At 45.5% G+C, this 24,431-nt stretch overlaps 1 protein-coding gene across 1 annotated transcript; it reads right to left on the bottom strand.

Moving 5' to 3' along the window:
- Positions 1–684: 684 nt before the first annotated feature.
- Positions 685–24,356, bottom strand: tarbp1 (TAR (HIV-1) RNA binding protein 1; the record flags this gene model as incomplete). Its single annotated transcript, XM_083658274.1, has 29 exons — positions 685–1,684; positions 3,731–3,867; positions 4,672–4,796; positions 5,914–6,099; positions 6,541–6,712; positions 6,838–6,919; positions 7,375–7,586; positions 9,486–9,572; positions 9,791–9,940; positions 10,401–10,511; positions 11,267–11,387; positions 11,517–11,588; positions 12,887–13,080; positions 14,204–14,392; positions 14,901–15,117; positions 15,348–15,562; positions 16,001–16,159; positions 16,259–16,386; positions 18,033–18,269; positions 18,912–19,059; positions 20,204–20,293; positions 21,149–21,245; positions 21,453–21,588; positions 22,347–22,444; positions 22,554–22,606; positions 22,694–22,842; positions 23,050–23,119; positions 23,208–23,305; positions 23,426–24,356. 29 exons carry the CDS (start codon positions 24,354–24,356, stop codon positions 1,531–1,533), a joined length of 4,818 nt encoding a protein of 1,605 aa, XP_083514400.1. The 3' UTR covers positions 685–1,530.
- Between the last annotated feature and the right edge of the window lie 75 nt (positions 24,357–24,431).

Genomic DNA, 24,431 nt, shown 5'->3' on the forward strand with positions numbered 1-24,431 from the left:
GTTGAACGATTATTTGCTGGGGAACTGCCTCGAGGACCCCTGGTGGTCCACGACAGACCCCAGGTTGACAACCAGTGATGTACATCATGTTGTGTTGTGAGAAAGAGTTTAGCTAACCTCTGGCCTCAGTGTCCTGCCATGTCCCTCTGGAGGACAGCTGGTATCGGCTACTCTGCTGTAATATACACACACATACATACACATTATTCTCTCTCTCTCTCATGTCAGAATTCCTCCCACACTCAACGGTATATTTCTCTCTCCTTCGGGTCATTGGGTTCTTGTGTTTTCAGGTTGCCTGGAGCCAGGAACGGCCATTTCTGCCTTTTCAAGACATTTGGAGCCACATTTCAAGTCTATTTTCCATGTGTTTATTTATTTATTTATTAAATTAATAGGAATAAGAAGACTGATTATTCAATGAATTCAATTCTGACAGGAGAAAAAAGTTTTGCTGAAAAAAGAAGAAAAAACTCAAAGGAATGTGAAAAAAAAACATGCAGTAAATGCCATGATATGAAACATTGTTTTGAGTTTGAGCCTGGAGCCGGCTGTGTCCGCACACCTGTGCTTAACTCTTTCACTGCTTTATTTGCTTCCAACATCATGCGGCCTAAGTCACGATGAATAAAATATAGAAATACAAAAATAGATTACTGTGCCCAGTCTTTACTAAATGTATTTATTCAAACAATTAATGAGCAATTTAAAATCACACATTGCATAAAAAACTATTGTTGTTGCACAAAATAAGACCTATAAACAAAAACAGCAGTCCAATTCGTTGCATTTTACTGGATATGGTCATTATCTTAGAGGCAAATGCTAATTGCTCACTTAATAAACAAGAAACCTCTGGACACAAGTGAGAAAGTTAAGTTTCCATTGTGCTGCTGCTCTGCCAGACAGACTGTCTCTATCAACAGAACAGCAAGCCCATTGGGCTCCAAGTCGGGAACGTGATGTCAAGTGTCTGGAAACCCTCCCGCTTTCACCATATTCTTTGCTGTCGCGCAGTGTCTGCACTGTCGCGCGGTGCCTGCACTGTCACGCGGTGTCTGCACTGTCACGCAGTGTCTGCGCTGTCGCGCAGTGTCATTTCTTTGCGTTCGCTTCCTTTCATTGGCGGGGTGGGGTGACCGAGTTGTGTGAAAGGCTGCAATAATGAGAGATGGGGTGGAGCTTGAACAAAGGGCAAGATGCCAGCTGGTAGCGTCCTCTTTGTCGTCAATACTATGAATGAATTACGGTTGTAAACAAGCAAACAATATGGTGAAAACAATCCCAGAATGCAATGCGCAATCACGTGGTCTCCTGGGCTGAATTGGCCGAATTTCATGTCAAATCCAGTTGTGATCTCTTTCCATAAGTCTGATGGTCTCATGGAAAGGCAGGAGGACTGTCTTGGTGATAGTAAAAGCCGATATGAAAAAAGGCGCTGCGGAAATCAAAATCCTGTCCAGTAGGACTTGGGGTGCTTCTGGCCACAGTGTCGGTCTCCTCACACAGGGGTTGGGAGGTGACCGCACGTCATCCAGAGGCGAGATGCTGCCGTGTGTACTCCCAAATCAGCAGGGCGGCGCTCACGTGCACGTTGAGCGAGCGGATGACCCCTTGTTGAGGGATTTCCACACACACATCCAGCAGCTGGAGGAGGTTGGCCGGTATTCCTTCACGCTCATTGCTGGAGGAAGGAGAGAGAAATATACCGTTGAGTGTGGGAGGAATTCTGACATTCTACAGAGAGTGTGTGTGTGTGTGTGTGTGTGTGTGTGTGTGTGTGTGTGTGTGTGTGTGTGTGTGTGTGTGTATGTGTGTGTGTGTGTGTGTGTGTGTGTGTGTATGTTTATTGTTTATTGTTTAAAAGCATCCCCATTAGTCTTCACTTTAGTGGAGACTACTCTTCCTGGGGTCCACATCAACATACAATCATCCACAAATAACAATTAGTCGCTGTACAAGAGAAGTTGACAGCAGGTCAGTATACATAATACTCAAATAGCAGATCAGTTAATCAATTAATCAAAAAGGTGAGGTCATAAACAGAAGAAGTTGACAGCAGGTCAGATGTGTGTGTGTGTATTTGTATGTGCGCTTGTGTGTGTGTGTGTGTGTGTGTGTGTGTGTATGTGTATGTGTGTGTGTGTATGTGTGTGTGTGCACGTGTGTGTGTGTGTGTGTGTGTGTGTGTGTGTGTGTGTGTGTGTGTGTGTGTGTGGTGAGCGGTGCCAGAATGCCAAACATGACAAGGATGAGTTTCCTCCAGGAAAATTGTATTGTTTGGAAGGGTGGAAAAGCCTGTGAAACACCATGGAGACCGTCATGTCATGAGTGTGTAAACTAATTACATTATTTTAGGGTTAGCACTTTTTTAAGGCAGCGTAACCGAGGCTTAGAGGGTTAGGGGAATGAATTTCCAAAAATGATTGTTAAAGGAGATCTTCGATTCGCTGTAATTGGCTGTAATCGAGTCATTAAGAATGGCGTTATAAAAATAAATGTGTCCCACAGAACAGCATGCTGAATCAAACTAGACTAGGGTTAATCTTTCAAACTAGACCAGGGTTAAGCTTTCAAACTAGATCAGGGTTAAGCTTTCAAACTAGACCAGGGTTAAGCTTTCAAACTAGACCAGGGTTAAGCTTTCAAACTAGACCAGGGTTAAGCTTTCAAACTAGATCAGGGTTAAGCTTTCAAACTAGACCAGGGTTAAGCTTTCAAACTAGACCAGGGTTAAGCTTTCAAACTAGACCAGGGTTAATCTTTCAAACTAGACCAGGGTTAATCTTTCAAACTAGACCAGGGTTAAGCTTTCAAACTAGACCAGGGTTAAGCTTTCAAACTAGATCAGGGTTAAGCTTTCAAACTAGACCAGGGTTAAGCTTTCAAACTAGACCAGGGTTAAGCTTTCAAACTAGATCAGGGTTAATCTTTCAAACTAGACCAGGGTTAAGCTTTCAAACTAGACCAGGGTTAAGCTTTCAAACTAGAACAGGGTTAAGCTTTCAAACTAGACCAGGGTTAAGCTTTCAAACTAGATCAGGGTTAAGCTTTCAAACTAGACCAGGGTTAAGCTTTCAAACTAGACCAGGGTTAAGCTTTCAAACTAGACCAGGGTTAAGCTTTCAAACTAGATCAGGGTTAATCTTTCAAACTAGACCAGGGTTAAGCTTTCAAACTAGACCAGGGTTAAGCTTTCAAACTAGACCAGGGTTAATCTTTCAAACTAGACCAGGGTTAATCTTTCAAACTAGACCAGGGTTAAGCTTTCAAACTAGACCAGGGTTAAGCTTTCAAACTAGATCAGGGTTAAGCTTTCAAACTAGACCAGGGTTAAGCTTTCAAACTAGACCAGGGTTAAGCTTTCAAACTAGATCAGGGTTAATCTTTCAAACTAGACCAGGGTTAAGCTTTCAAACTAGACCAGGGTTAAGCTTCATTCTGCTGGCATCATCATGCTGTTTATTGGTTTGTGTCATTTACTCCTCGGGGGGGAAAGCCAATTACTGGCCAGCCTGCCGCGACAGGCAAGTGAAGCAGAGGAGAGGCTGGGGCCCCACACTAAACTGGTAAGATAACATGACACAACCTGGTCAGCTCACACCTTTGTCTGTAAGAACATGAAGAGGAACGGCCTCGCATGCAGGTAGGTCTGTGAGAGCTTGTGTGGTGACTGAGACAGAGCCAGACCGGGCTGTGCTGTGATGTCATTCATTTTATGATGTCATACCCAAGAAGCAGAAGGCTCTTCTCGGGAAATTGGTAGTCCTGCAGACTTTGGCTGTTGGCAGTCTGCTCCACTCCGACAATGCAGTAACCTTCACTCTTCTTCACCTGCAGAAAGGCAGCCAGCTCCGCAGGCTTCACCTGAAAAACACACACCATTTCTGATCTTAGACATTATAGAATGACTCCAAATTCATTTCACACAACGGCAATAATCAAGAGACGACAACACAGTGAAGGAAAGCATCCTTGTATGTAAATAAATAATTGCATCCAAACGTAACACAGTCTGACTGAAATTAAGAGCCAAACTCAATCCCACTGCCCAGTGCAACCACTCGCTGCAGAGCACAGACTGTAGAAAGAGAGCTGCAGAGAGACCAAGATTCTTCGTGGCAAATGCTTTCGCTTTCGTCTGTCTTGCGCACTGTCCCCGCGGGATTCAATACAGCATAGTATCGCAATATTCTGTGTGGCAATATATCGTATTGCACGCATGCCAAGTATTTTAGTATAGAAATTGTCAGGTGCATGTAACATTTATGACGGGTGGTTTTTATGACAGTGTTGGTCAGTCTGTTTACTTGACAATTTTGCTGCAATAAAAACCAATTGAAGTAAGATGAACAGACTGGAAACTTTATCTTTGATAAAACAAGATGTTGACAAAGTTTTCCTTTGGGGACATAATTTGCAGTGGAATCTTTTTTATAAATCGTAATAAATTGCAATATATCACAATACTCAATATATCGCAATACTATCGTATCATGACATAAGTATTGTGATAATATCATGTATATGTGTATCATGTATATAATATCATGGCGCATCTGGTGATTCCCACCCCTACACATTTCCCAGGTCTAATCCAATGTGAAAGGGCTGTTAGAGCTAGAGTAGGAATCATGATTGGTGGAGTGAAAAAAGAGAGAGGCACGTCACCTCCAGGAGAGGGAGCCACAGCTCCGAGGAGACGCTCAGGGACTGGAAGTGTTTGTCACTGACATGGCGGAGGCTGTCCAGAACCAAAGCACTGGCTCCGAAGATCTCACAGGTCCTGCACAGACCTACAGCCACAAAGACACAGCAAAGACACCAAGCCATCAAAGATCTCACAGGACTAGGGGTGTTGCGGTACAGTACGTGTATTCGTCCCGTGAATTCACGGTCACGGTTCGGTGCGTGAAGCGACACGACCAATACGTCGAATTCAGAACGAAGGTGCTGATAAAGCACCTAAACGCTGTTTGAATGCCATAAACGCCACGGGAGAAGACACACCAAAACAACACAAGGGCCATAGAAATCCGTGTTCACTGAATGGAATGTTTTGTGGAGAGGAAACATTACTACTTCACAAAACCACAACAATAATGAAGCGTCCAGCTGCCCCCCCTTTACCGTTGTCAAAAAAGTGAGTGCAGAGCAGTATCCTAATGACTTTTATGACTCAGGCGATAAGCTGTTTTGCTAATTCTGTCAACATCAAGCCAATGAGGTAAGCTTGCTAATGTAACGTTACATAGCCACGATGCGCAACTATAAAGGACTTTGCTTTAGTCCTTTATAGTTGCGCGTTGCGGCTACACGTTACATAACACTGACAAAGCTGTTAACTTGTAAACAAGCAACTTACATCGCGTGAGATGACAAGCAAGATGCGATGAGGAAGAGGGGATGCCTCCTTGTCATGTTCCAATAATCCATTATGATGACCGAACGTAATCATTATGGTAAACAAAACTCGCATCCACTAATGTTAGCCTACTTACTTGGGAAAGTGAAAGCCACCTCGCTGTCTGACAACAATACTCCACATGCACTCTGTTTACAAACTTGTGTACAATAAAGATTTAAAGTGGGGGGAAATGCCTTTGCCCTGTGCAACAGCTGGAATACAGACATCTGAGAGGGAGGCGCACCCCACACTTTGAAAATCGCTGCTCTAGAGTAAAACCTTTTTGTGTGGATTTCCATAGATCTTATTAAATTGTGGACATTTATTCATTCCCACTTATTAGACACTATTTCTGATGGTAAAATGAGGGTAAAAAGCAAAACACAGAATTCCGAAAAATTCTATGGGAAAAAAACAGAATTTGGGATTTGTTGCTTTTTTCTCCGTTGTACCGTATTCGTACCGAACCATGACCCCAAACATATCCGTTCTGTTCCTTCTCTGACCTCCTAAGTTGGTGGGCTTATCGATAAGTGAGGCGACCACCAGCAGGGCTCCGTGGAGTTTGCCCAGTCGGGCAGCTCTCTGCTGGGGAACCAGCTGCAGCTCAGGCTCCTGCTCCTGGATCCCCAGCCTCCAGGGGGTTATCTTCTTCTGGACCTCCGCCCAGCGCTCCTCCTTATCCTGCTCACCTGGTAAATCACAACACCCAGTAAGACACTCAGTAAGAGACAGTTTGATTACTAGCTACGGTACTTTTGTGGTTTGCCGTGGTTCTGCTGAAGTTTTAGTTAGCTACTGTTAAGAGTTGTTCTGATACCAGTATCGGAAATGCCTCCGATTCTGGATTGGTATTGGCGCATACGGGAATTTATTAGCCCCGGAAAAGAGGAGTTTCACCCGGATCAAGGAGTTTAACCTGAGCCAGGCCATACAACAATGATAACAAGCAATCATATAAATCATCAATTAATCATTTCTTTAATTCTAAGACGTTTCGGGCACTCAAATCCATATAGGGTTAGTACACATATATATATGTATATATATATATATAATGCACTGGAATCGGATCGGTACTTGTGTTCAGAAGGAAAAGAAGGCATGTGGACATCTGTAGCTAGCTACTGTACCTTTGTCTTGCTGGATCCAGTCTCCAGGCTGCAGCTGGCTCAGGGCAGGATTTGGATTGGTCAGTGGAAGAGACGGACTCTCGCAGAAACACGGCAGCTTCTCAAACTTCCACGGTGGAATCCACTCATCATCAGCCAACTCTGACAGACTGGGGAAAGTGTAAAATATGGTCTAGGATGGGACAGCAAAAAAGGAAAAAAAAAGACAATTGTGTTATTGTTCCGTTTGATTTGAGCAAGTGGAATAGCAGAATGATTGGCAGGCGTCTCCCGTTGAGCAGAAATATCAAAGAGCACCTGGACACTGTAATCCCTGATAGGATGAAAGGCACCAAAGAAGAAGTGCTCCTGGATCCTGTTCCAGTTCTTGTTGGCATTTCTAAAGGGTCAGACAAAACCTCCAGTAAGTGCATTACTACCCTATGACCATCCTTTTAACATGGGTATAGCTGCTGCGTGATTTCTAACCCCACATAGGATAAGCAATAACCACGCCCTGTGGCGCAGGGATTGGCCAGGAGCATTGAAGCTTGGGACTAAAGCGCCTGGGGTTTTTCATCTTTTAAAATGAAGATGTTTAAAAAACTATTGCTTGTTACATTTTCAGTGCTGTACCTTTTCTCTGGGTAAGAATTGAGCTTGAAATTAACGATATGACACATTAATTTTATGTGACACATATTATATGAGCTATGAACGTGAACACAACACCGTTTATATTATTGCATGTTTTTGTAGATTGTGTACATTGTGTAGATTACAATTATTATGCTTTTTATTATTATTACTATGCTAAGGAAGGTAGGTGACCATAATTCACTGCTATGTTCTCACCCAGTGCTCTGCATGGCCTCCGCCTGCTTCAGACAGGCCTGGATCACAGCAGCCAGCCCTCCCAGGCCGTGAGCCCCCTCCTCTGCCTCCGCCCTGAGCTCCCCCAGGGACCACACCCTCTTCAGGGCCAGCAGGGCGTACAGGCGCACGCTGAAGTTGTGGCTGAAACACCACTGCAGGATGACATCCAGCGCCTTACGCCACTGCACTGCCTAGGGGGGTGAGGGAGGGAGAGCTTCAGATCAGAACCATCACACGTGTGCTCAATCTCCACAATAGCTATCATATTGGCGCTACGGAGTTCGATAAACTTCTAGGGTTGACCTCTTCTGGTCGGTTGGTCTATTGTTTGGTCGATACGCTCCAGTAACACACGCTTTTTGACAAACCCAAACCTCATTTTGTAAGACTGCTATATAAAGGTAATAATAATAATAATAATAATAATAATAGTTTAAAGGTTCTCTCAAGACGAAAAACCAGATGGTGACTACAGAGTAATTGCAACACCTTCCCTGAGATTCCATTTGTATGTATGTACCACCTGTATATTTTATGTGTCTGATAGATATTTATTTGTCTGTTTTCTTTGATAAAGTACATTGTATAATGTTGAAGTTTTGATATTTGAAGGACCCCTGTGGAAATTAGTAGGCTTCTAGTTTTCAACGTTTAGCTACTTTACTGGGCTATCATTGGATTATTTCTGCATCGATTTAAATAACTAGGCACGATTCCTAGTCGCTAAGGCCTCGCCCACCCTGCAGCTTGCATACGCAGCTCGGCTGTTTGTGTGTCCCTTAACTCATTGAATGCCAATGACGACAGCTGTCGTCAATTCAAATACTGACGTAGAGTGCCAATGACGACGGTTGTCGTCAATTGCGTTTTTTGACGGTGGGACGTGGATCAATCCCTGATACATCTCTGGTACAACTATTGTAGCTATTGGAGGTCTATAACCTATTTTACAGAACCCTTAGGTGGCGACAGTGCTCTCCACATAACAGAAAGGCAAGGAAAAAACAAAGAAGAAGTCGTTATGGAAACGGAAATCGCATCGCATCCGTATGCATCGATATGCTGAAGCACGTTACTGCAGCTGTGCCTGCAGCAGCCAATCTGCTCCCACAATTGAGCCGCTCTGTGTCGGTTGCGACAGCACATCTGCACATCCACACCGTGGAGTTATTATTCTCAACTGGAAGCATCGTTGCCGGTGACAAACACACGCGGAACGCTGTAAAAAAGCCTGGCTGTTCCGCACCCTTCACTGTGCGCACAGCAAACTCAGCAGAGAGCCACCACAGACAGAAGGAGGAGTGTGCAGTTGAGGCGGGGCGGGGCGGGGGCGGGGGGGGGGGGGGAGGGGGCACGCAGAGCAGCACACACACAACACCCAGACAGACCCAGGCAGCAGGACAGGATTGACAAACGCAAGCCAGAATATCCGATACCCACCAGCAGCAAATCAAAACCAGCAAGAAGCTGCAACCAGCAGCGCACGCAGGGGCCAGCGCTGCTGGTTGTAGCTAAAAATATTATTCTGCCAAACAAAATTCCCTGGCCTAAACTGTTTTATTGAAGGAAATTATTTTTGAGGTGTGACTACATTAGAAAAGATTAGCTTCAGAGTCAGTAATGTGCTTGAAATGATTAATTTCACAAAAGGCCAATTATCTCAGCTTCTAGAAAAAAATTGCTTTTTTTGCATGAATCAAGCTATCTTCTCCGGCTCATAACTAAAGAACGGAAAATGGGATCAATAAACTTTTTTTTGCAGATGATAGAATAGAGTCTCATCGTTCTTTGTGCGTGTTCAGTGTTTACATAGTAATATCACACAATATTCTGTGGGCCTCGAGAAATCACTGAAAACGCTCTGAAACTCTGGCACTGGGAGCGTCCGTTCTCCAAAAGTGGCTGGCACTCAATGAGTTAAGTTTACATCAGTGCCTATGACATCAGTGATGTCATAAGATGAAGTGCTCTTATGACATCACTGATGACATTATCAGTCTTGTGATTAAAAAAAGAAGAAGATAATATCGCTGCACCACTGGTCTTATTGTGATCTGCGTACATGGTGTTGAGGAGGCGTCCTTCCTTACCTTATCCTTCAGTTTAGGCATGATGATATTCAAATGTACCAAGACTGACAGGAAGGTGCAGATGCTTGTCTTGGTCTTTTCTTGATCCTGTACAAAAGGCACAGGAACAGGCCAATTATTAAAACTACTTGAGGGGGTGTGTCGACAGGAAGTGTTTTGTTCAGGTCAGAGTGCTTCGGAAATCATCTCCAGAGTGCTTTCAATGAGCACAGACAGAGCTTATTTGTTGCTGTCTCTCCAAACTCCAACTCTCCAAAAGTTTAACTTTCCTCTGCTTGAGATGCGATGAGAAGGTGAGAGCTCACCATGCTGAAGCAGGTCCAGAAGCCGTCGATGTGTTGTGGATACCGGACCAGGACCAGAATCATCATCCACTCGATCAGGTACTTTACGGAGGCCTGGTTACTGCAGAATCCTGCCTCAAACACATGGGTCACCAAAGAGGCCACAAACTCCTGCTCGCACACACACACACAAGCGTGTGTGCGCACACACACACACACACACACACACACACACACAGTTACTTTCTTTTTCCCCCTTTTTTCTCCCAATTGCACTTATTCAATTTCTCCTGCTTCAGCGGTCCTGGTCGTGGCTCCGCCCCCTCTGCAGATCTGGGGAGAGTTGTAGGCTAGCACATGTTTCCCCCAATACATATGCAGTCACCAGCCGGCAGGGCAAGAACGCATGCAGAGGAACACATTATTCCCCCCAGTTCCCCTCCATCCAAAACAGGTGCCCCCGACCAACCAGAGGAGGCGCTAGTGCAGTGACCAGGGGGACACATACCCTTAATTCGTCTTCCCACCCACAGACACACGACCAAGCCGGAGGTGTAACAGGGGGTGCGAACACAGTTACTTTCTCAGTGACGATTTGATGTGTGTGAGTGAGAGTCTGAGGGTCTCCTACCTGCTTTAGTTTGGGCAGCAACAGCAGCAGTGTTTGCCACACCCTGTTTTTCACACGATGTTGAAGGGAGTTGCTATAGTAACGTACTTTTGACTTCGATATCTCTTGATCCTGAGATAGAGAAGGAGGGAGGGGTTCAAGGGGATGATAGAAGATGCTGTTAAATATTGTTCAATTAGCTACACAAAACAAATGCTAACTTTTGTGCATAACTAAAGCTGTGTTCACACCGAGATATTTATTTTTCGCTCTGTCGCTCAAGTCAACCCTTTGGAATCGCTCTGTCGCTCTGTTTAAATCGCTCATCAACAGGCACACGAAATGACGGACATGTGGGGGATATAACGTTACGCAATGTCATGCTGTTTGTCCACTACGAGCCACCATCATTGTTTACAAGCTAAGCCTATCAGCGTGCTCCTAATGCGAGCTGCATACCGGTAGTACAGACTTCACTTCATGTCAGCTGTCCGCCTGTCAATGCGGTTTGTTGCCACACAATAAACCAGCGGTTTGTTCCAAGCCAGAGTGATCCTTGACTCGCTCTCACACGGCAGCCAATCAGCATTGAACAGCGAGCGACTGATGCCAGCGTATTTTCGCTGGAGTTGGAATATTTCATCTTGAGCGACGAGCGTATTTTCTCCCTGTCGCTCTGTCTCTGCCGCTCGGACGCCCAGCGATTATTCTCCCAGGCGAATATACGCTCAATCGCTCGTTTGCATTGACTTTGTATGTAAAGTCGACGCCAGCGACAAACTTTAATAGGTCGGTGTGAACGCACCTTTAGTAGAAGACAAGTCTAGACAGAGTCTTGCTCATAATGTGGCAGAGCTTCTTCTCAGGACATCCATCTTATGGCCCACCTTTCTCACCAGACGGGTCACCAGATCCTCCATCAGTCTTTCGTGCAGCGGATTGGAGGAATTGAGGCAATTGAGGAAGGCTAGTACACATGTGCGGGGCAACTGATCATCCCTGTTATCACTGGAAGATAAAGACGTAGTTCAGCTGTGACAGCAGCACTGCAGGGGAGACCTCTAGTGGCAGTATAACGGTATAACAGTATAAAGTATTACACATTTACAACAAATTAGGCTTAAAGCAGCAGCTCACCATGTAACCACGCCGTTAGCAGCACACTCTTCACCCAGTTGCTCCACATAGGTTTGGACGTCCTGGATTAGCCTTTGGAAGACCAAGAGGAACCAGTCAGGAAGACCCAGAGAAAGAGGAGCCCTCTAACAAAGGCCACATCTGCTAGACATTGGTCATGTTTTAAAGGAATGGTTCACTCTTTTTTTTTTAAGTCTAGCCCAATTTGCTACTTGCCGGTACCAATGATGAAGTTTTAGTGAGCCCATTGACCTTGCATTCATTTTTGCCCAACTTTCCAGAGCTACTATGAGGAACAGCATTATTGCGCTGAGAAATAACTCTACCAATCAACATAAGCGGTATAGCAAATAGGGCTAGGCATTTAAACATGCGAACTATCCCTTTAATGATGCAGCTCTTTTCAGAAAGGGTTTTTATTTATTTTGAACAACAAAAGTGTCTTGGTTTTTCTTTTTTCACTTAATTGGAATTTTTATTCTTTTGGATAGGTGGTGGATTTTTTTTAACGTACCCTGGTAACCTGCAGCTGAACTCAGGTCCCCTTAGGGCAGAGGTTTTCAAAGTGGGAGGCAGGTCTCCCCACCCCCCACATTAGTTATTACATTAGCTATCAAAACAGATCACACACAGATCCTTTCCAAAAAATTAGAACATCATGGAAAAGTTAGTTTTTTTTCATAATTCCTTTAAAAAAGTGAAACTTTCATAGATTACAGATACATTACACACAAAGTGAAATATTTCTAGCCTTTAGTTGTTTCATGTTTCATAATTTTGGCCTACAGCTACAGAAAACCCCGAAAACAGTATTTCAAGAAATCAGAATAGTGTGAAGAAAATCAGCAGTTACTTCTCAGTTATGACTGACTCCAGCCTCAGTCCAGTCCCTCTGAATCTCCGATTTTTGTTTTTGAATCGTCTTTGCTTGACAACTTGCTGAAGCCCCACGGTCATCCAAGGTTATTTCCATGATATTCTAATTTTTTGGAAAGGATCTGTAGGCTAAATGTGTGTGATTTGGTTAAAGAGATGGCTCAGAGTCAGAGATACAGTAGTTTGAGATTTTTCGTCAAAAAAAATTGTTGAACTAAGCAAGTAGATTAAGGGGAGGTACCTTTTTCCAGGCTTTGTCTGAGGAGGGGCTCATGGTCTCAGACTTTGAAAACCCCTGCTCAGGGAATGTACTATATCTGACAAATGGTCACCACTCTCTGTACCATAACTTATCAGAGTGAGCACCTGTCCTGCCTTCACATAATGCAATGCAGACCTAAGCAGCGCTTAACACTTTTTCATTTTTTTTTTACTTTCCATAACTGAGAAATCAGTTGAACCAATTATTAAAAGGCTCTCCAAAGTGACAGTACCTTTGGTCTCTCCTGAACACTGGCCCATAGACACACGCCTCAGTGAGTATGTTGATGTGGTTGAAAACACTGGAAAACCTGGCGTCGGCCTGGTCACCAGTTCCTGTGGGCAGCCAGGTCTGACAGCAGTGTTGAACCAGCACATTGAACACTCCCGTCTTCGACTGAGACAGCTCCATCAGCTCACTGACAATCTACAAGAGAATCACAACAATGAGCACATCTGTAGATCTGATAAAGAGCTAGAACCAAGCCCCCAGGATTAGCGCTGGGCTTTGAAGCCATTTCAACATGCTGGCGAAGCTCTGTATTGCAAGTCACGTGACGCCATGCAGCCCAGAAAGGAAAATTCCCATCCACTTGCATGGGGACTCCGGCAGCTGTTAAACCCAGGGGAATTTTTTTCCGGGTGTCACTCAAAGTATAAAACGACTCTTTTAATTATCAACTAATTTTTTATGGGGCATTTTTTTCTTCAGAAGCCACTAAGAGCCATATACGGGTGTATTTTCTTCTTTTAATACAATCCATGGGTTGGAGGGGTGGGAGACGTCATGGTCACACGTCATGGCACACATGCGCACTTCGCCTTGGGCCGCATGGTCAGGAAGTAAAACCAGGAAGAAAAAGCCCCCATGATGGCTTCATGTGCCAATGAGCAACCTCCGTCCGAATGCATGGGTGGGCGTGGCACGTCCCTTATCCAGTTCTTTTAATACATCCATGGCTAGAACACATTGTTTTTTGAAAGCCCTATATGTAGGGTTGGGTATAGTTTGGATTTGAATGATTCTGATTCCGATTCAGCTTATAGATTCTGGGTTAATAACAATTCTCGATTCTGATTCTTTGAGGGGCGGGGTCAAAACAGGTCACATGTTTATTTCACAGAAGAAAAAAACCTTTTTAAAACCTTTTAAACCCTCTTCTGATACATGTGCTTTTACACAAATACACTTCTTTTCACCTGGCAGCGAGGAGTTTCATCGGCAGGACATAGTGCGTGGGGGGGATCACGTTATCCCCCCCAGCTCCCCTCCACCTGAACAGGCACCCCGACCGACCAGAGGAGACAGCGACAAGGACCCCTACCCCACCGGCTTCCCACCCGCAGACACGGCCAATCGTGTCTGTAGGAACGTCTGACCAAGCCGGAAGTACCGCTGCCGGGAATTGAACCCGGGTCTCCGCGGTGATAGGTGAGTGCTTTTAACTCTACACTACGCAGACGTCCAATAAATTTAACTTTTTGTTTACCCGCCATTTTGGTTTGGGTTCCCACCAAGCACCATACCCCCTCTGCCTCTGTTCAATCACCTGTTTGAGGGTGGCAGTGAGCCTGGGAGCCTGGGAGTCTGTCAGCTGGAGCAGCTCATGGTGGAAGGCGGTGGAGACGAAACCTCTCAGCGTGGGCCAGAAGTCGTGTGGGTTGGTGCTCTGCCCCTGCACCAGCTCCCAGCTCACAGTCACCGCCTCCACGCACAAGGCCTCCTCACAAACCGCCAGCTGCAAACAAGATCACCAACACTCACTGTGGCAGATACTCACTCAGTCGTTATAAGAAATGTTTGCACACAATAACTAGCCAGTGCTGAACCATTCTGTAACTGTTACACCCAAAGAGATCATTCCTATCACTTACATTCTAGGTGACATTGATTGTGATCGTGCCACCACACCATTCAGATTTGGAACACGGCTGAACGATTTTGAAGAAATATCTAATTCTGATTATTGATATTGCAATTGCGATATGATTAGCAATATTAGAGGGAATGATGATTTTTACATCATCATTTTAATTTTGATTGATAAACATTAAAATTATTATGGCGTGATTTTTGCGGATATCAAACAAAGATGTTTTCTTATGAACCCTGCTCTAGACGGCATACGACGTTTCCAAAAAAAAAAAAAATCTAATCCTACATCACCAAGGACCACTATTCACCAAATTTAATGGAAATATGTTCCTAGGTTTCACCTCCTTGGCCGAGGTAACGAGCAGACTCACTTGTGGCAGCACTGCCTCCATAAAGGTGAGCACAGGCAGCACCAGGCTGCTGGGCAGCAGAGCCAGGGCTTCCACACAGCAGCCCAGAGCTGCCTTCAGGACCTCTGGAGCTCTGGATGTCTCCACAGCCTCCGTCACCACCAGGAGGCTCAGGCACAGCCACTGGTCCCGCAGAAAATGGGCAGCTATGCGTCCCCAGTCCTGCAGTCCTGCATCACTATAGAGAAAAAGAATGATCATGTTAGCCTGGTGCTACACGTGTATGTTTTTATTGTGAATATCGTGTTCTGAAAGGTCTCTCTCCTAAATTGATGCCACTCACTACTTGTAATACAGATATTAATAAGATCAGATTAAAAAAATCTAAAAATCACAACTGTCCCTTTAACAGAGATTCAAATGTGTGCTTTGAAGCGATACGAATCACACTTCAAGGCTTCCACTAACCTTGAGAAGTCCACTGTCTGCGGCTTCAGCAGGGTTTCATTGAAGCGTCCTAGAGAGAGTTGGTTTTGCGGGCTGTAGAAGTAGTCCCTCACAGACTTCAAACCACTCATGCTCTCCGATCGCCTGTCAATCACTTGCCGCTCCACAAGACCACACGCCGTAGCCAGTGATGCCATAGCAACTGCCCTCGCCACCTGGCTCGCCACAGAGGGGATCTGGCAACGCGCAAAAACAACGTGTTGAACCATCCAGCAGCACATTCCCTGATGACAGGAGTAGGGATGGGACCGATCCGATCCAATATCGGGTGCCGATACTGACATAATTCACGAATCGGATCGGAATCAGATTTTTTTTTTTGCAATTCCAGCGTGGGCCGCACAGGCTGGCCATAATTTGCCCATGTATAATAGTATCCTTCTTTGCCTTGTATATTTTCTTAATTTTGTCTGCTTTTTGCAAGGTATATTTAAAAAAAAAAAAACTTTAATTGGTCAAATCTTTGCCTATACTGTATATTCAAGAAAAATATCGGTATCGGAATAATATCGGTATCGGCAGATATCCAAATTCAGGTATCGGAATCGGATCGGAGGTGAAAAAATGTGGACCGGTGCATCCCTAGACAGGAGCGTGAAGATTCGGCAGCCTACCTGTTGGGTCGGTTGCTGCAGGATCTTGAGGCTATTTCTGATGAGTTTGGGGAAATAGCTCTGCTGCATTTGACTGTGGCGCTCTGGCCTGGTGTTGTAGATCACCACCAGCTGCCTCAGGACACACAGATACAGCTCCGCCCGGTCCACGTCAAACAGCTGGAAAGCAGAGCAAACGTATCGTGTCCACAAGCTACTGGAGCCACCAGTCCTCTGTGCCAGGTGTAGAAAATGTGACGTGCTTGATTTGCAGTTTACCTCCTGCAGTTCACCGGACAGCCGTCTCAGGATCAACTCTTGGATGGGATCTACGACTTCAACTATCACCTTCTCAATGGCAACCATCACACTGTCCACTGTGAGCAAAGAGAGTGGAATCTGACACACTGCTGAGCAGTCACCACAATATTAACCATGACAGACATCTATAAATATAACCCAGTCACCACAATATTGACCATGACAGACATCTATAAATAAATATAACCATTGCATTAGTCCCACTTTTAACGGCTTGCTTGGTGAACTAGAAGTGCACTCGGAGACACACAGACCTCATGCCAAGGCCAATAATCCAGTCTGCTATGATATAACCCGCCCACATGCTGCTAGCCACTCCCCCTACCCACCCCTCAACCCCCGACTCTCATGACCTTCCTATCCCTAGTCTCGGTTTCCAGACGTTTGGTGAGCGGCGCCAACAGCGCCACCTAACCACCAAACGTCTGGGAATTTACTGTTCCAAATCTGGTTCATTGAGCCCGGCGAGAACGGCCGGCAGCAGACACGCCTACATTTATTATTAGAATTTTATTTGGTAGCGGCAATGCAATGTTTCATAGTTCCAATATAGTAGAAAGTCAGGTTGCAAGCACACTCAAAAAATATTAAAAACTCACTGGGTGCAAGGCAAGCACGAATATTGGACAAGAGAAAAGCCAGCACTCCAAATGTCTTTTTTGTTGATTTATTTCCTCCTCAATACACCTGGGCAGCAGCAACGAACGTTTCAGTCAGAGACCTTCCTCCTCTGGAGGAAGGTCTCTGACTGAAACGTTCGTTGCTGCTGCCCAGGTGTATTGAGGAGGAAATAAATCAACAAAAAAGACATTTGGAGTGCTGGCTTTTCTCTTGTCCAATAGTTCCAATATAGAGCAAGACACTGATGTGCTGCAAAGAGAGTTTATACCTGTTGTTTATTTTACAATAATTTTTCCTACCCGGAAATGGTCCGCTTGCTACTGTGAAGTCATCAGCAGGCTCTGTAATGTTAGCCTCGGGAGTCGGGCTTATCGCTGGGGGAAAGACCTCTAGCCGTCGGGGCCGGATGAAACACGTCCTATTAACGGGTTATGTTTGTTTCTAAGTGATTAATATGTTTCTCCGCAAACGCGGCGATGTTTTGCGAGACACCGGTTCTGCATGAGCGTCACTGCCTCCAGAAAGCAGGCCCGCCCACAACACTCATGATTGGTTCTCCGATGCAAGGCTTCCAACAGCGCCACCTAACGTTATGAAAAGATTTAAATAATAATATTCTCAGTCTTAAGGTAGTGAAACGGATTAAGACTGAGAGCTGAGTGTATCCTATCCCTAGCTAGGGTCCCTTCCTTGACCCAAATCAGATCCGGATCCACGCCGAAATGTAATGGGTTCTTCCTTGGCCCATGCTACATCCTTCCACCAGGTTTGATGAAAATTGGCCCAGTAGTTCTTCTGTAATCCTGCTGACAAACTGACAGCACCGAAAACATAACCTTCATGGCGGCGGCAACTCCTGCTGCAGTTTTGCTCTATCCCCAAGAAGAAGTGTAAAAATGAAAGAAATAACTGCCTAATTCTAGTACTCATTTGAGACAGATGCATCAAGCAGGACTTCTATAATGGCGACCACAGTGAGTGAATGAGTGATCTGATGACAAACCTCCCCTCTCTCCTACATGATCTGATGACAAACCTCGCCTCTCTCCTACATCACAGTGAGTGAATCAGTGCTCTGATGACAAACCTCCCCTCTCTCCTACATGCCAACAGCCTGCTCTTCCCCCGAGCTGGAACAGGCGGAGTGTGAGCTGCAGGCTCTTGTCAGTCTTCTGCGCTGGCAGGTAGACGTTGGTGCTGACTCTGCTGAGAGTGTCCAGCAGGGGGCGCAGTAAAGCCTCCAGTCCACTGCTGGTCTTTCCTCCACTCTTCTCCATGTCCACGCACAGGAGAATGGACCTGGCCAGCTTGTCTGCCTCTCTCGGGTCAGGCAGCCTCTCAGTCTGACCTGGGGAGCATCACACATACTTTCAATATTACAGCTGCAACCATTAGTCAATGCATCCATTAGTTGGTCCACAGAAAATGTATTGACAAATACTTTTCTAATCGATTAATCATTTAGTCTAATATTTAAATAAAAATGATCTCATTACAGCTTCTTATTAAATGTTAATATTTTCTGCAACTAACGATTATTTTCATTATCGATTAATCGATAATTTGTTTGGTCTATAAAATGTCAGAAATAGTGAAAAACGCTGTTCAGTGTTTCCCAAAGAGCTCAAGATGACGTCCTCAAATCGCTTGTTTTGTCGACAATCCAAAGATATTGAGTTTACTGCCATAGAGGAGTAAAGAAACCAGAAAATATTCACTTTTAGAGAGAATTTTGACCATTTTTCCTTAAAAAATTACTCAAAACTATTATTCGATTATCAAAATAGTTGTGGATTAATTTGAGGACATCCTCTTGGGCTTGGGGGGGAAAGTGAGGGACATTTTTCACTATTTTCATTGACATTTTATACACCAAACTAATCGATTAATCGAGAAAATATACGCAATAATGAAACTAATCATTAGATGCAGCCCTAGTAAATAATATATCATTTTGATCATCTATATTGAGTGTTATCTCAAGACTCACCTGTGCTAGCTGGGACTCGGAGAAAAGTGTTTATCTCCGATTGAACATAGTCTCTTACGGTTTCCTTCTTTGTAGCATCAGTACCATCCCCTCCATCCTTTATATTGGGCTTGAAACGGCCTTCATTGTCTGATAGCCAGAAACACAACTGCAGCGGAGTCACAAATATGCACGGGGTAGAAATGAGTCAGTTAAGCAAATTCTCTGAACATGCTATCAATGCTTCTCCTGTACACTATACCTGATTCTCTTAACTCATTGAGTGCCAAGGACGGACATGTTCGTCATTTCAAATAGTAACGTAGAGTGCCAAGGACGGACATGTTCGTCAATTGCGTTTTTTGACGGTGGGGCGTCGATCAAAGCCTTCTGCCTCTGATGTACAAATATTATAGCTATTGGATGTGTCTAACCTATTTTACAGAACCCTTAGGTGGCGACAGTGCTCTCCACATAACAGAAAGGCAAGGAAAAAACAAAGAAGAAGTCGTTATGGAAACGGAAATCGCATCGCATCCGTATGCATCGATATGCTGAAGCACGTTACTGCAGCTGTGCCTGCAGCAGCCAATCTGCTCCCACAATTGAGCCGGACAGCACATCCGCACATCCACACCGTGGAGTTGTTATTATTCTCAACTGGAAGCATCGTTGCCGGTGACAAACACACGCGGAACGCTGTAAAAAAGCAGGATGTCGATGTCCCTTCACTGTGCGCACAGCAAACTCAGCAGAGAGCCACCACAGACAGGAGGAGGAGTGTGCAGTTGAGGCGAGGCGGGGCGGGGCGGGGCGGGGCGGGGGGGGGGGGGGGGCACGCAGAGCAGCGCGCAACACCCAGACAGACCCAGGCAGCAGGACAGGATTGACAAACGCAAGCCAGAATATCCGATGCCCACCAGATGACTCAGTGAATGTGCTTGAAATGCTGCATTTCACAAAAGGCGGAATAACTCAGCTTCTAATTTGAAAAGTGTCTTTTTGCTCAAAACAGCCTATCTTCTCCGGCTCATAACTAAAGAACGGAAAATGGGATCAATAAACTTTTTTTTGCAGATGATAGAATAGAGTCTCATCGTTCTTTGTGCGTGTTCAGTGTTTACATAGTAATATCACACAATATTCTGTGGGCCTCGAGAAATCACTGAAAACGCTCTGAAACTCTGGCACTGGGAGCATCCGTTCTCCAAAAGTGGCTGGCACTCAATGAGTTAACATGCTATCAATGCTTCTCCTGTACACTGTACCTGATTCTCTTAACATGCTATCAATGCTTCTCCTGTACACTGTACCTGATTCCACAGCTGTGTTCCTCTACACAGTGACTCATCTGGACGGAAATGCATCAGCAAACTGAAAAACTCATCTAGGGTCACAGTGCTCTGCAAAAAAAATGACAAAAGAAACGTATATTACAGTGGTTCCCAACCTTAGGGTCGCAACCCTAAGTGGGGTCGCCTGGAATTCAAATAGGGTCGCCTGGAATTTCACTAAAAAAATAAAAAAATAAAATAAATAAATAACACCACACACAATTTAACACTACCGAAGTGTTAAGATTTCAGTTTTGTTCTCTTGGGTGGTGACACCTTTGGTGATGAGTGGTAATTGCAGGTGAGATCCTAACAGTGTTGCATTATGTGACATTACTAATGTCACTGCAAAGGCTTCCATCAATGGACCATAGCAGCATAGCCTCAATCAAAATTGTGAGTGACCCTTATTTTTATTTCTTTTATTTAGATGAAAATCTTTGAGATTATAACTTTAACCCATTGATACCTGATGCAGCATTTGCGTGTATATCCCTCATTTTTGTGCGTATCCCTTTAAGACCGCGAACCGCGTTAACGCGGTTCGTGGTCTTAAAGGGATACACACACAAATGCTGCATCAGGTATCAATGGGTTAAATCAGGATTCTGAGAATGAAGTCAGAATTCTGAGATTAAAGTCAGAATTCTGAGTTACTGTCAGAATTTTGAGAAAAAAGTCAGAATTTTTAGATTGAAGTCAGAATTCTCAGATTAAAGTCAGAATTCTGCAGGAAAAAAGAAGCACAATTTGAATGACTTGGCTCCCTAGATTTTTGGGACATCAAAGTAGGGTAACAAGCCAAAAAAGGTTGGGAACCCCTGATAGAACAGCTATCTTTCACGGCCGTGTTTCTGTTATTAAGCTCCACGAAAGGAGCAACATCATCTGGTTTTATGAGAGGTGTAATTTACTGTGTCCCACCACGTCTGTGAGACAGAGGGCGCTGTTCAGCAGGAAGCACTGGGCTGCTCCTCTCAGCAGGACTTGATGAGTGATCATAGTGCTGCGCAGCACCTCCCTGCAAACACAGCAGAGGCACAATATTACACGACATTGATTATTCAGGGTTCCAACACCTTCAAATACAAGGACTTTCCAGAACCCAATTTTCAAGGCATGTACCCCCCCCCCCCCACTCAAATTCACAAACGTTCTAGCATTTTAAGGAGCCATGGGAACCCTGAATTGAATAGCAGCTGTCTGTGTGTAAAACACGGTGAAGTACCTAAAAGCATTGAGGCCGTGGGTCCCCAGCAGAGGAGTGAGGGACAGTGTGGACAGGGCCTGGGAGAGGAAGAGGATGGGCACCGCACACCAGTGCTGAGAACCCAGCCGCTGGATCAGCTGCAGCAACACAGGGCCTGTAGAGCACACACACGGCAGGAGTGACAGATGACACACCAGAAGCTGTGTTCAAGGGATACTTGTGATGTTTTTTGACGTGGGGTTGTATGAGGTACTTATCAATGGTCAGTGGCCTACCCACCACAGTAGAATGCACCCAGCGCTCCCAGTTAGGAGCGGCTCTGAGATAGCCTGGCTCCAGACCTTCGAAGCCACGCCCACTCCACAGTTGTGAATTTTGGCTCTTCTTGGTATGGAATCGCCACGTGCAAACGCCTTTTCTCCGGTTGAAAATCCATTGACGGGCGCTGATTGGCTAACGCTGCTGTCAGTCATGCACAACAGCTAGTGTCCTATAATGTGGATTCTAGGCATAGGTTGATGTTGCCGCACGGACCGGTTTATGTGACGGACATGTAACTTCCTGGTCAGACGTTGCTGATATTCTGCTCTGTCTTGTCATTATGTGATCTTAGAGGCATAAAGATTACACAACATAACGTAGCTAGCTAATGCTAGCCAGCTTCGCCACGTTAAGCAGCCGACTTTGTACTTGTCGTTTTAACGAACGTCTGATTACTAGCAAGACTGCTGCGGCTGCCCTGCCGATTGGTTAGGGAAGACCGAAGCCCGCCCCCTCATAGAAACGCTCTGAAAACGCCAAACCTGATGCTTCAAAACGGGAGATCACAAACCGTCACACTCACTACGTCCATCTTTTTTTTTTACAGTCTAGGGTTAATAGGCATTCTCTATGGCGGCTGTCTTCCTGTACCTCTGTCCTCTGATGGAAGGCTACTGAAGAAGGTGGCTATGAAGACTTGGAGTTTAACCCCCAGCTCAGGTAGATCTCCTATGCTCTGCCCAACGGTCCTGGATAGAGACAGAAGGCTGATTAATTAGGGCAGGTGCAAACTTCATAATTATCAGTAAATTGATTAAATTAGTTGTTTTGTTTGTGGTGTTCTGTTTAAATCCCCACCTGTGGAAGAGGGAACTTTCAGACAGGACATCCATGAAGGGGCCAACAATAAACTGAGGAGAAAACGGTGGATGAACTTTGGGATGGTTCTAAAATGCATGATTGGAAATGGAAGTTGAATCAAATGAGTTAACGTGCACCTGCGAGAAGGCTGAGGCGAAGGCTGGCTGTTGGAGGGCCTGCAGTTCCAGCAGGTGGCACACTCCCTCTCTCATGAGGGATTTATTCTCACTGTGGAACATGCGCTGGTACACACACAGCAGCCAGGACGGGTGGAACAGGCCACAGCCTGATGCTGCTGCTGCTGCTGCAACACACACACACACACACACACACAGGTTTGTAGTCATTCAAATATCTTTCATTCATTCAATTAATCTCTTTTTACAAGCACCTTTTCTCCCTGTCAACCCCCCCCCCACACACACACACACACACATGTTCAAGATATAAAAACAAAACTGCATACTTGGCTTAATCCTATTATAGTGTTTACCTTGACTGTCAAGTGCTGTTGTTTGGATCAACACGTCTATTCTGTTGAGAACCGGTCGGACGACATGAATCTGTAGACAGAAACAACAAGCATCACTATGAAGTTGTGCTATGATGCCCACCACTAAACTGTTTTTTTTGACCCAACCATCATTTGACCTGGTTTTCCTCCAGAGTCTCCATCACCAGTGCATAGTCCTCCCAGAACTCCACAAGCAACTTGCTTCTTTTGGGGTCCCACTTGAACAAGATCTCGTCTGCAACAAGTGTAAGAAAGGGGAACATGTCCGCTCACTATATAATGTATAGGAGGCAAGCCAAACAAAACACAGGTGAACTTGAATCTGGCACGGTGTCACCAAATACACGCATTTTACCTTCTCCTAGTGATGCAGAGCAGGGGCACTCGGCCTCTTCCTCCTCTGACAGAGCCACACACCTCTTGAGCAGGTACAGCGCCCGCTTACGGGACACGCTGTCTCTGTGCGTCAGGCCGTCCTGGAGCATCCTCCACAGCTGAGGGCAGAGGAGGCCTGGGTTGGCGACGTGCCCAGGTCTGATGAACAGCTGGTCTGAGAGGGCTGTCAGACACAGCAAGGTGCGCTCCGTCACCACCGGCGTGCGCTCACTCAAGTGCCAGCCGCACAGGTCCTCCAAGATGAACTGCAATGTGTCTCTGGACCTCTCTCCACTGCAGCAGCTGACGAGCGTCAAGAGGAGCCTGACGGTGAGTTTCGACACCACCAAGGCGTCACACACTAGTGTCTTGATGCAGGACAGGGTAGATGACAGCAGAGTAAGCTGTTGATCTGATGAAAGAGTGGGCAACAGAACAGCCATGACTTCAATGGCGACCTCCAGAGTGAGTGGCTGCTGCTGCTCCTCCTCTGACAGAGAGGGGAGGACGGACAGAAGCAGTCGGCCCGGGACAGCAGCAGTGCACAGGGGGAGGCAGGCACTCAGCAGTCTGCAGGCAGCAGCGGTGCTCTCTCTGCAGCGCATCTCGTGTGAAGCAACGCCTTTGCCAGCCACGGCTTCTTCTGATATTTGGGACAGAAAGGGGAGACATTGTGTCCAAATCACTGACTCGACTTGACTAATAATCTGCTGTCTTTTGGCAGCTGTCAGTGGACTCGTGTCACTACTAGACGAGTCTGACAGAAGCGCCCCAAGTCCTTCAATGAACGTCGTCAGCGCCTCGAGTCTTTCTGTCTCCGGCCACGACTCGCTCGGCCAGCACAGCCTTTCAAACACAATGTCATAGTTAGCGGAGCTCGACAGAAGCGCATTGATTAACACGGAATACATTGTAAGTAACGTTAGCTGCTATTACAGGGAACTTGCAAGCTAAAGCTGCCCCACGTTAGCTTTCCTCCTTCTGTG

Source organism: Poromitra crassiceps, assembly GCF_964638095.1.
Source record: "Poromitra crassiceps genome assembly, chromosome: 22".
NCBI classification, from domain to species: Eukaryota; Metazoa; Chordata; class Actinopteri; order Beryciformes; family Melamphaidae; genus Poromitra; species Poromitra crassiceps.